Source organism: Trachymyrmex cornetzi, unplaced genomic scaffold (genome assembly GCF_001594075.2).
Source record: "Trachymyrmex cornetzi isolate Tcor2-1 unplaced genomic scaffold, Tcor1.1 scaffold83, whole genome shotgun sequence".
In the NCBI taxonomy this organism is placed as follows: Eukaryota; Metazoa; Arthropoda; class Insecta; order Hymenoptera; family Formicidae; genus Trachymyrmex; species Trachymyrmex cornetzi.
In genome coordinates, this window is record NW_017300169.1 from 5,456,941 (window position 1) to 5,470,597 (window position 13,657).

Below are 13,657 nucleotides of genomic sequence, written 5' to 3' on the forward strand. Positions count from 1 at the left end.
ATTGCGCCCGTTTATTCGCTACGCCGCGAAAGTTCACAATTCCTGCATAGTGACGTAGATACGAACTACCCTCTCCAATTCGAATCCAATCAGCGAATACTCCGTTGAGACGGCCGCGTCGAAGGACCGTGTGACGTGGAAACGCCGCTATATGCCGCGGTGCGATATTATTCATATGCCGGCGACGCGTTTGGCTCGTCACTCCGGACGCAGAGGCAATATAACTTTTTTCCCAACCCCTCCTCCCTGGCTGGCTTGTGCCTGTTCGAACACCCGTCCGTCTGTCCCTCTTTTTTTTTTACTCTCCGTTACGGCCACGCGCGACCGGAAATGACGCCGGTCGGTACCTAGAATCGCGCGGATACTTTCTCTTTCGACTGCGGCTTCCAGTTGGTTACGAATATATGTTAATCTTTTTTTGTACAGATAACATTATATATGAACGCAACATTTTTTAAATTTCTGCATATTTACTATTTGCTCGTAAATTTATACACTGAGAGAAAAGTGTTTGATGTTTGCGATTATAATTGAATTATTATGATTAAGAGTACTGCTAGTAGCATCAAAATTAAAAATCTGATTTAATTTGGGGGTAATGTTATCATTTCAGTTTGATGTGTTGCAAGACAATAATTGGTGCGTGATCATATATCTAAAATAAATTTATAAAATACATATAGATATATTATTCCAACATCTAACTTTGATCTTTATAAGCGTTTCTCTTACTTTGTTAGTTATAATGTTTTCATATAAAATGTCCTGATTCTAATAATCAATAAGAGTATCATTTTCATAATTGACAATAATTAATATATTTACTGATAATAAATTTATATTTATAATTCTACTAAAAAATGTATAGTTGAGATATTGAAAATAATTATAAATTATAGTTAAATTTATATCATAATTATATAGCAATTATTTTTCTTTCTCAATGTATGTAAGAAAAGAAACGCAAATTACAAGAATACGATTCAGTACGGCTTACGAATAATTGACTTGTTACAACATGTTTAGCTCCGTTTAATTAGCTCGTCATTACGCCAATTAGAACGGAGTACGAACGTGCAGTACACACGATCTAATCATTGCGAGATCGTTAGGCCTACATTGACGGAGCCGCATCCTGCATAACTGAATGATCCGTTTTACCTAGTCTAGTAGACGCTACCCGCCACAACGTCAACGCCAAAGTGCGATTAAATGTAACGTAATATTACTACCTTATCACCACAACGTTTCGTTAACGACTCCCTCTGCGAGATAATTATATGGTACATCGTACTATGAGAAGATCAAACTAGATGGGGAGGAAATTCCAATCGCAGCGATTTCAACAGAGAGATACCAATTATAAGCTTCAATCCGAATCAATTCGGATTATCACCATCATTAATTGTGAAATCATAATAGTAATTCTCGACATATGTAATTTATGACGGGCTCGTCGTCGTTTCACCCAAGTTTTTAGTTTCCAGCGAGGTTAATAATTGGCTTAGATACAAATTTCGGGTTCGAACTATCCAGTATCGAGCAACGTATGATGATAAATTAATAAATTCCCGTTAATACGGACTTCGCGCGCGGGAACAGTGGCAATTCAATTATCTTATGCTCACCCATGTAGTTTATATGTATCCTATGTAACCCACATCTTCCGCGCCATTCCACCATTTTCCAATTATCCCGCAATAATGAGATCTAATACTCCATTATTACAACGTGCTGGCTACTTTATCGCTTAAGGAGGATTAATGACGACGTCCGCGACTACTAATTTTATTATCGCGGGCTAACGAGTGTACCCATTTCGTATCCAGCATCGTATGAAGGGGGAATTAATCATGTAATCGCCGGGCATCCTCGCGAACATACTTGTAATAATAATTTCGCAATAACTTTGCCGGGGCATAAAATATCTGTTTGATTAATCGGCGCTCGCAGTTGCATAGATCTACAACGTAACAGAAATGAGTCAGTTATTACGATGGTTTTCTCTGAAACTACTTTTTAGGTACTTTAGTAACTGCTGTTCGATATAATTCAACATCGCATCACAAGCAGCAATTTAAACTGATGTAATTTATTTTCCTGAAAGTTTTCAACTTCTCTTTTTCCTAAAAAAAATAAAAAAAAATGTACTGCTTCTTCTATAATTCATTCGCCCTTATCTCTGTGTCAATATATGTCAATGTATAATGTAGATAATGACATTTTAATGGAAGTCGACTCGTAAATAAACAAATAATTTAATTCTATATTATTCTTGCCTTTCATCCTACATTTGGCGCAACAACGATACTGCTGTCGCGCAAGATGAGTTTAATTGTCTGCAATACAAAATTAAACTGCAGGCCCTCTACGCTTTTTAAATCGACAAACAGTTATCGCAGGGCGCAAACTGCAATCGCTTGTCATTATTTTGGATTATCGGTTACCGTTAATTGACGGTCGAGCGCAATGTATCGTACAGTCTGTTCCCGATCGAAACTATTATCGGGTCAACGAATATCACGACGATGCCTGTCACGGTGAGAAATAACACGATCGGTCGAATCGAACAAAAGAATTAACGAGAAAACCGTAGGATAGTATCACGCTTCATAAATATCTCCGTAAATCAATTAATTGACATGCTATGTATGTCGGACTCGCGTTGTAAAATGTTTGCCGGAATATCAATTGTTCATTATCAAGAGAGCACAATGATTGATCAAATATGTACAACAACCGTATCATCGCAATTATATTTTAATGAATAAACAAATAAATAAATTTCTTTTGTTGCCCTCGGGCAGAAATTTTCTCCTGATTCCCTTCAGCTAGATGCTCGTAGGATTACGCAGCACTAGATTAGTTATCTTAAGATAAGCAAGTTATCGCTAGTTTGGTAACATCCACGTTACTAACAACAAACAAACTATGACGCTTGCACCCATACCTATTATCCATTAATGCAGAATACAGAACAGCATAATTAGATGCGCATTAAGCAAACAATTTAGCTCTTGCGCTCGTGCAAATTGGCGCATCGTGATCTGCATTGAATAAATAACGTTATGGCTATCCAAGCGTGAAGCGTAAAAACTTTATCTTTTTTTAAATATCGTCACGTTTTGTTTTTGCAGCTCTTTTCTCCAGTACTGAATTCGACATCAACGAATATCATGCGAAAGTAAAAAAACGAGTTACAACGGAAATTTTTTCTTACAAAATTTCGATAACACCGGTCGAACAACAATATATTGTGACTTCTCCGGTGAGTTTTACTTTGATTGACGATTTAAGAATAATAAATTTGACCTTTTAGATTGTTCTCAATTTTTCATATTATTTCACAGTTTGATTGAAATTTCAACATTTAGTCTACCAACAGTTTGGGAACAATTTTTGTCTATCGACGTACAATCCATCGGAGATTGCTAACTTAAATATTCTTATCATGGTTTTTGTATTCACTCGTTTGCTGCTTTTTACGACTACATATTTTGTGAATCTGAGGATGGCTCGATCAAGTAGCCGAAACTAAACTGTAACTATTAGACAATCGAGACATTATACCACCGAGATATTGTAAGAATTTGTATCGAGTAATTATGTTATACGTCTTTATTTTACTGATTATTGCCTCTTATATGCCCTTTACTTATTCTTTATTTTTATTTGATAACAAGAGTCTTTATACATATTTATTATTTTTTAATTTATTTAAATTTTTTTACATTTATTTCGCTCTCGATCATTTTTATTCCTAATTTCTATTTTCCCTCGTATCTTCTTATTAGAAATTTTGTCTTTATCTCTTTTTGCATTACGCGTCCTTCTCCAACCGCAGTGGAGTAGCAAGAGGAGCGTGCTGATTGGGAGGCTAATCACGCGCAACTCTCCATTACATTAATTAAAACTTAGCTCTCAACTCTGCTCGGCTCTACGTCACCTGCCGCGCCATTCGCGTTGTCCTTTCCTTCCTCTCATCCTGCTCGCGTTCCCGATGTTCCCGCGATCACTTTGTCTTCGCCCGTTCGTCTACCCACGTATGCCACCACTTGTGTATCGCATTTCCTAAGAAAATCATGGTTGCCTCCAACAACGTGGATATGAATAAATGATAAACTTGTTCTTCATCGAAATTCCTCAAGATTGATTCAACTGAGAGTGCCCTTCATTTACTACCGTTTTTGTTAAAACAAAATTCTCAGTATCTCTTCATTAATTGTGTTTTCACAAAATCAATAATTAATTATAAAAATCATTTCTGCAAAAACTATTTTTGTCTAAAAAATTAAATTTAAAATAAATATCACCGCGTTACTCATACAAGAATTCTGCAATTTTTTTAATAAAAAATTTTAAAACAATTTCACAAAAATAAATATTGTAATATTAATATATTGTAAGTGGAAAGAATCTGGTACATACAAATAAAGGTACTGCTATTAAGATTGTTCACTTTGTGTTCTCTATTTGCTACTCTAGTTTTGCCTTCAAGAGTCGTTCCCAAAGGGTTGCACTTTCAAATAGGTACCAAATGGAGAATTACTCTCAATTCCACCTTGGACGTCCCAATGTCCCATAGAGTTTTACTGTCGAGAATTGTTCTCGGATTGAGAAATTTCGAAACTTTAATTTTAAAATACCTATTTAAAATTTTTGAGTGTGTATATTTAAAATTTTCGAACAGATATTTATCCAAATATCTCTACAATTCTAAATAAAGAAAATATTGATAAATTTATTTTATATTAATTTTGAATTAATTTTGTATTATTACATATTAGTTTTGTAATAATTAATTTTGTATTAGTAAGTAATGGATTGTGTTAATAATGACCTATATAACCACCGTTTATGTTTGTAATCGGAGTATTCAGTAACAAAGATCGCGAATTCGCGAAATTATTCCGCGAATTAGAACCTCGCACAAAAGATTTGCTTGCAGTTGGCAAAACCGCTTAGCCCATTCGACGTAATCCCTACTCGACCCAATTCGACCGTCGCATCGGTGAGTGTTGTAGAAGAAAAAAGAAAGTAGAACGGACGGCAAATAAATAACGTTCCACCACGGATAATGGTATATTTATTGAATGTACAATTATACATCCTATATCGACGAAAGGGAATGAATTGTTCTTGCGATTCTATCGCGAATAGTCTCGCTTTATTTTTCTTTGTTCGTACATTCATCCTCCCGGGAGAATCAATAACGACCGCGAAAAACAACTTCCCTGCCCGCTAATGTTACGATTATAGCTGCACGTTAATCAAGTCGAACGATCGGCACAAACGCCCACGTGACTATACGATCAGGGTTGCCACAGAAAATAAATTTTAAAATTCCCTGACTTTTCCAGGTTTTTCAGATGAAAATGGAAAACTTTCCAATATAAAATATGTAAATTTTAACACATTAAAGTCAAGAGTTGTAGGAAAGCTAGCCTATATTATATAAAAACAACGCAAAAAAGGCTTAGTAGCATATTAAAATTTAGTAGCAAATTCAAATCAACAAAAAATTAATTAATATTGGAAAAAAGAATACAGTTACAAAAAAAGAGAGCGATCAAATAAAAATTCCGAATAAAATATAAATTTTAATTATTTTATTAAAATCGTTTAAAGTGTGCAAATTTTGACGTATTTCATTATAAACGTATTTCATTATAAACGTCAGATATAATATTAAAAAACTATAACAATTATCTGGAATAGGAGCAGTTTAAGGAAATTGTGAGCAAATTTCAAAATTCCAGACTCTTTTATATTTTCCCCTGACTTTTCCCGGTTTTTCCATGACCAATATAAATTTCCGTGACTCTTCCCGATTTTCCCCGTTTTCCAGGTCTATGGCAACCCTGATGATATTCGATCTGCAGGACGATGACCGGTGATAATAATGTCTATAGAACGCGACTACGTATCTTTCGGATTAGTTGGAGAATTATCCTGACTTAGCTCAACTAAAAGTTGAATTCTAAGCTATGAACACTGCCGCATAGCACCATATCGCGAATATTATCCGGACGAAATGGACCACGGTTTTAACATCTTCGATGAGGATATATATATGCACGGTTTGGATGGTAGTTGAGGGCATGGAACAGCCGCCGCAATAGCAAAATTGGAAAAAGTGCCGATCAAACAAAATTAATTGGTTTCCCCGCGTTGAACTGCAACAAAGCAACTCTCGCTTCGAGCGAGAACGAGCCGATCCGAGGTCCTTCTCAGCCACGAATTATTTCGGAACTTTACTATATTCGGCCGATATCGCTTTTGTAATTTTATCGCGGGATAAAAGATCGTGTTTGACTAGAAACTACCGCGCGAAAGTATACAGACGGACGGCGCACGGTCTATTCCGCCGAAATATAACATGTGGACCGACGTGCGACGTGCGGATTTTGCGGAAACCGTGTTGGAAATGGAAATATAGGGAAAACTCTGGTTACACAATCAAGCCAGCGAGAAATGTGTTCTTTTCTATAACGTGATCGAACCTCGGAAACTCGTCGTTTCAATTATTTTCCCATGGTGTCGATTCACGGGGAAACATGATGGTACAATAATCTCGTTACACTATTGAAAAATTCTACCGAAAATATTGGATAATCTGCTTCATTAATTTTATGTAAATATAAAAGAAGGATTATCTGCTCTTTTCTTAATTTAACCCTTCATAGGTACACTGAGTCTTTTTCGACCCAGGTGAAATTTCACTCTCAAATTTCTTGGCACGAATTTCAATTTTTATTAAATAAAAAGATTTTAATATTTAAATTAAATAATTATTTGTGTGTGTGGCAATGCAGCAAAGATGTTGAAAAATAATCCTGATTTTTTTCTACACTTTCTGAAAGCCTAAAACACAGTAAAAAAATTTTGGACTGGACCAAAAAGACTCAGACTGCCTATGAAGTAAATAAAAATACGTGTGCCTATGAAGAGTTAATGATAATTTTATTAATTTAGCGTCAATAAAAGAATTTTCGAACCAAACATAGTGCAATCAGATTTTGAATTATATTTTTAAATCCTTACTCCGTTTATATGTATTAACACATAAAATATATAATGTAATTACCTACGTAAATGAAATACGTACAATTAACTTTTCGCAAAACGAGCTATTTAGAGTTTCGAGAAAAAGCTATGGAAGTAATTGCTACGCAATAGTTGGCGCTATAACGATCGTGATTATATAAGTTACACATGGCTTTTATAACTGCAAAGCAGTGCCTTTTTCGCGCGCCAGATCATGAAGTGGAGTTTTCCCCCGACCGAGCTCGTTCGTCCGTCCGCCTCGGGGTTATTCGCAAACGTGCGAGCAGTTTCTATTTAACATTTAGTCATACGCTCACGTAGATACTCCACCAACCTACGCATTCGTCGTAAATCTTACCACTACACACACGAATACGATGGCCGACGGTAAAGATATACATATATATCGATATACGAACACGCGCGCTGCTTGGTACGGATCGCCCGTTCTCTTCGATCTCAAAGCCACCCCTGCTCCGGTTTCACGGATGGAATTTCAGGAGAAACGTTTTATACGCCGGGTGCTCTCTCGGCTGGCACGTCGCCTCGAGCGCTTTGTCGGAGGGCAGTTAATTAATAAAAGCTGGAAAGAAGGGAGAGTACGAGGAGCGCGTAACGGGAGCGACGGGGAGGGAGCGCCGGGCGTTGGTCCGGGGGGAGTGACGGGTGGTGAGGCCGGGTACGAGAGGACGAGGACGGGTATAAACGGAAGGTATAAAAGGATGGAACTATACTATCGTTTCATATCGGCCGGCCGAACCCCACACTTGCAATTCAAACGAGAACGGCACTCACGTGTCGTGAACGAGAAACTTGTCGCCGTTTTTCTCGATGCAGAAGCCCTTGCTGGTGATTTCGGAACCGTTGACGGTCACCAAGTCCGTAATCCCCGACTGGAACCACCGACCGTACCATTCCTCCGGGAACGTGCAGCCTGAAACAGAGGGATGGATACAGAGGGGGGGTTTGTTTCAACCGCCTACGGGCGATGGGCGATATACTCGCTCTCGGTCGAAAAGTTTTTCAGATTTTAATCTGAGGACCCTCGAACCCGTCAACGCGACGTTCACGCCGGAAACGCAAAACAATCCAATGCGACTGCGGCTATACCTACGATATTTTTCTGGATCGCCGACGAACAGCCAGCGGGCTTGTACGGCGTCAGGGTTACCATATTCTTTCTTCATCAACAACCTGGCCAAAAGGAACGTAATGAAACAATTGTAAGCTGCTGTTACTCTTCCCCTCCCTCGGAGGCGGAAAATGTCGAGCCGCGCAGGATTATTTCCTCGTTTCCCGCGAGAAACGCGACGATTGCATGAATTGAAAAGCCAATGTTTCTCTCCGAAGTCGAGAGAAGAAAATACGTGCAATGTAATATTATATCAATGAAAAGGGATAATTCCATCTTGTTGTCTATTATACACGGAGATCCCCGCGTGTAAACTGATTGCGACGGTCCGTATTTATCTATGGATTATGTGCAGACGTAGCCTGAACTATCGGACGTTTATACGGGGCGTACAGGATGTTACATTTTAAATTCCGGGATTTGATATCTGGGAAAACTCAACAACAGAGAAGAAATGTTACATTTCTCATATCATATAATATTATCGTGTAATGCAATCTCAATACGTCGTATAATGTAATCTCCGTATCAAAATACTTTCCCCTATATTCGATGTTTCTTATGTCTTCATACGTTTGGATATATAAACCAAAATAATGAAAAATCACCGTCCATTTCCATTGCTTTTAAATAATCGGATCCGTTGTGCCGAGTGGACAACCGTGGTTGCTTGACGTAGGAAGGAGTCCTTTCTCACCCTTCATTTTCCCCTTCCCCCCCCCCCCCCCCCCCCATTGCCGAGCGTCTTTTCCACCCGATTTTCCACGAGTCGCGAGGGTAAATACGAGATTCTGCGAATATTTCGAATGCCCGTCGGCAACGGAGTCCGCCGCGAGCACAAACGAAGTTGTAAAAATGGAGAATCTCCTTAGAGAGATCGGATTATCGCGAAAGAGCGCAAGTGGGTGAAAGAGTCGTTCCCTCTTCGTCGCGCAATCGTTCATCTTCCTTGCTCTCCTCCTTTCCCTCTCTCTCTCTCTCATTTACTCACTCACTCACTCCCTCCCTCACTCACTCTCTTCCTCTCTCTCTCACTCTGCGTTTGCATCTGTAGCAACGAGGATTACAACGAGGAACGACGTCGCGATTAAGCATTGTTTGCCGGAAGCATTTTGCATTTAATAAGTCCAAGTGTTTCGGAATCCCGGATGAGCGGGGGTATCAACAGGGAGGAGTAGACGAGGCCGGAAGAAGAAAGGGGGAGGGAAAGATTGGAGAACAGGAAAGACGACGAGGAATCTCGCGAATTCGCTACACGAAGATACCGGCTCTGCTCCCGCGACTGCGTTTCGAAGTTGCGAAAACGGGGAAGTCGATGGTAACGAACAGTAGGATTTATTAATACTCGGAGAGACAAACGAACGTGCACCTTTTGTGCCAATGCGTCGATGTGAACATCTCTCGCTCTTGTCTTTCTCTCCCCCCTCCTCTTGCTGTTTCCCTCTCACAATTGTAAACCGGATTATCTAGTTTCTGGACATATGTGTTCGGCCATTACCGCGGCTCTTAATTTCCAGCTCCAGTAGATTACGTTCTACGGAGAACTGCAACGTGTATCAAGTATCCCCCCCTCCCCCCCTAGTTGTCAGGGTCTAATAGCAGGTGTATCGCATGACTACGTTGTTTCCAGTCGCAACTGCGTCTTCAGTTACATTGAGACGCAAACATCCGTAGCTGCATATATACTGTATATAGAGTTCTACTGCTCTTGAACGGTTTTGATGTCGAGCTCTTCATCAATGATAAATCTGAAACTATGTTATACTTGTAACTTCTGCGTGACCCGTAATTTGTCTATTATTTGTATAATTTACGAAATTCCAAATAACAGATAAACCGTTCCGTTTCCTTCTGATCATTAAAGGGTTCTCTCCGTAGCACAATTCAAAAACATACCTCGCAGACCCGGATAATTATCGTTACCGACATCACAACGATGCGTGCTAATTGTAAGTATCGCGGATCTTTACTGAGAGAAGATGAGAGAAAGAATTAAGGAAAATAAGGAGAAAAAACTGGAGAAAGGAAGTTAGAGGGAAGGATAGACGGAAAATAAAGAGAGGAAGAGAGTAAAGGAGAAGGTGGCAGTAGGTAGCCGCGGTATAATTAACGGAAATTGGAGTTAGGTCAGAAAGCAAAGTTATCGGGGAGAGTTTCGTTGCCAGTGCACGGCAACGAACTAGTCCGCGAGCGCGTACGCAAGAGGACTGGCTTTTTCCGGGGCAGCAGCCGCTGATATAATTACTAATTAATTACCGTTCCTGCGGCACCGCGCCGCGCCGCGCCGCGCCGTTTCGACGGGCTCACTTAAAAGGACACTGTATGAACACGGGAAACGGAAGTGACTATAATCTCTCGGAGGCGTCTCCGAGCGAAGCGATATTTTGCGTCGCGACAACCAGCTCGTCTATTTTAAGCAGCCAGTCGATACACCCCCGTTCGCGACTACAACTATTTTAATAGCTGACGTCACGTTCGGCCTTATTCAATTCTTTATAACGGAGTCTATCGCGTTGGCGTGTGTACGAGTATCTTCAATTTAAAGGATGACGAGTTATTTTTTCTTTTTTTTTTGCTTCCTCACCGGTTAAAATAGGAAACGCTTGTAACTACAAACTTTTATAATTAGATTGTTTACTTTGATTATTTTGTATATGATAGAAAGAGATAAAAGTGATGCTGAGAAGTCTGTCTATATTAATCTAGTACATATATGTGTACTACTTGTGGATTAAATGTGATTATAAATATGTGTGAGTAGGTGCAAAGCAGCCATGCTTGATAACAGACATGGCAGTAAATTGAGCACACTGAGAGAAAAATGTTTGGTATTTGTAACTATAATTACATATCGCTATAATCACCTTATTTTTTATGGTTGTCCCCAAATATAACTATAAAATTATAGTCACTTGAATCATTTTTATGGTAATTTCAACTATTTTATGGTTATAACAACTATAATTATATAGTCATTTTAGGTTGCCAACTATATACATTTGTTGGTAGAACTATATACATAGTTACTGTTACTATTATTATAGCAGAAATAATCATAATTATAGTGATATGTAATTATAGTAACAAATACCAAACATTTTTCTCTCAGTGCAATCTCACGGAAAGAACAGTTTTGCTGAAGTACGTAAAATTTTAGATACAAATTTAAAAATAATATGGGACTATCAAAATAATTATGCAAGATGCTCAAGCTGGTTGCCAGAATGTCTCTTGGCGGCATTGCTTATTATGTTTAAGCGTTCTGCATAATTATTTATTGATCCAAAAAAATTATTTTCAGATTTATATCTAGTCAAATTTTTAGATAGTTCAACAAAATTATTTGTTCCGTGTAGTTATAGAAATCTGTTCTTATAACGTGATCAGTGTGCTGATGAAGAGATCCGGCAGAAAAAGAGAGAGAGAAAAAAAGAGAGACCATCCCGAAAAGATCGTTTAAAATCCCTCTCTCCTCCTCCTTCCTCCCCTCCTCTCTCTCTATAATTCTGTATTTTCCTGTTCATTTGTCTACCGTAGAAAATTTTCGTCTTTCTGTGTAATTCATTTAAATCGGGAATAATAAATATAATCTGTGTATTTTAGAATATTATGAACTCTGAGAGGAGAAAGAATGGAAATATTAGCTCATCAAGTATTTTTTTACGCCGATGTCTTTTTTCGTAAACTCTCACAGTGATAACGTATTTAATGTTCTTACATACGGTACGATCTTATCGTAAAGATCGCCCCGCAGGGGAACGATTCCGAGAAATAAGAGCAGATTAAAGCTCGACCCACTGTCGACCGAGTACTCGTATTTCCTGTAAACCGCGTGGATTTCTCCACAAAGTGGGGCTTGCCTGAAAAGAAGAAACTCGCACATCTTGAAGGTACAGAACGAGGACGTTTAGCCACAACCCACTGAGAGATCGATCTTCCAGTATCAAATTATTGTTCTTGATATCTCAATCTTCGCGATAAAATCTGTGAAGAATTGAAATATTGCAGAATCTGTTTTATTGTCACGCAATTCAGTAACGATAGAAATTGAAAAATACATGGAAGGTTAGTGATTAATGATAATTTTTTCGGACATCGTTGGTTTCTTTACTCTCTTCACGTTATTTTCTAGAAATACAGTAATTTATGATACTCTCCATATGAATTTTTCCAAACGTTTGACAACAATAAATCATTGAATCTACACGGAAAAACCGATTTTACTGAAATATAATATCTAAAAATGTAACTAAATACAGATCTGAAAATAATTTGTTGGACCATCAAAATAATTATATAAGAAATTCAAACATAATGAGTAATGTCGCTGAAAATTTTTATATTTTTGCAATTCACTTGAATATCCTATACAATCATTTTGTATTTTATTTAATTATTTGGTAGTTTAAAAAATTATTTTCAGATTGATATATTTAGTTAAATGTTTAAATACTTTAGCGTAAAATATTTTTTCCGTGTAGTAATGTTTCTCGAATATTTATGGAATACTGTATATTATCACGTTAATAAGCGCCATACAAAATATAACAAAATATTTACAATATTATCTGTTAAAACCAATTTCAGCTGCCTACACCCTAATTTTTAATTATACATCTTACAATTTTAGCTCAGTAATTTTTTAATTGACTTTCTCTACGATCGAACATTGTTGAAAAAGCTTAACAAGGAATATCATATTAAAACGGAGCAATATTTCACGAAAGCAGAAAAAGAGATTCGTACGAATGAACTTGGAGATATCGAAAGTCCCTGGAAACTCGATAAGAACTTGGAAACTCACGTAGCCGGCCGTCGATCAATTCGTCATCAGAGAAGTTAAAAAATACATTATCGAAGAAGCGCGAAGAGAAAAGAAAAGACGAGAACTACATAGAGATTAGCGATTTACACTTAGCCGACGTTCGCGAATTATTGAAAAAATCACTCAAGCGTGAGGTAGTTCGAGATAAACTTTTCAAGCGGCGCAAGATCTCTCAACAATAATTCAGTACTTCGCACCGTATTCTGTACATCGCTGTTTCCCAGGATACATTCAAATAAAACTGTTGAAACACCGTTTCTTCAAAAAGGCAAGTGATAGGAATATATAAAGCGATCACCAGCGATTGATACGTAAAAATTTGCAAGAAGGCGGCCTGCAATCGATAATTTATATTTTACTAGCTCGAATATAGTAATATACTGTCACGTGAAAATGCACAGACATCCACTGATTGTTTTCGAGTTAGAGTACTGAATAATTCTGCCTCTTCAAACGGTTAATCTGATTTTTATGTATACATTCGCGCGTACCTACACACGTCCTCGAGCGTCTATCGCCGAGAATGATCGGATTTCGGGTGAAATAACTTGATTAAAATAATCTATCACCCGCTAGTGACAGGGATGATTGGCTATCTCAGTTAAATATGATGGAGGGGCCATCTCTGTACTCGCGCACATAAGCGTCCTATA

General features: G+C 38.0%; 1 protein-coding gene across 2 annotated transcripts in view; it reads right to left on the reverse strand.

Moving 5' to 3' along the window:
- The window catches only part of LOC108768809 (uncharacterized), a 133,956-nt gene that overhangs the window by 69,718 nt on the left and 50,581 nt on the right, over positions 1 to 13,657 (reverse strand). For both annotated transcript variants that reach the window (XM_018519414.1, XM_018519413.1), the window contains exon 2: positions 7,843 to 7,981. In XM_018519414.1, the coding sequence (XP_018374916.1) occupies positions 7,843 to 7,981 (139 nt within the window). The remainder of the gene's footprint in view (positions 1 to 7,842; positions 7,982 to 13,657) is intronic.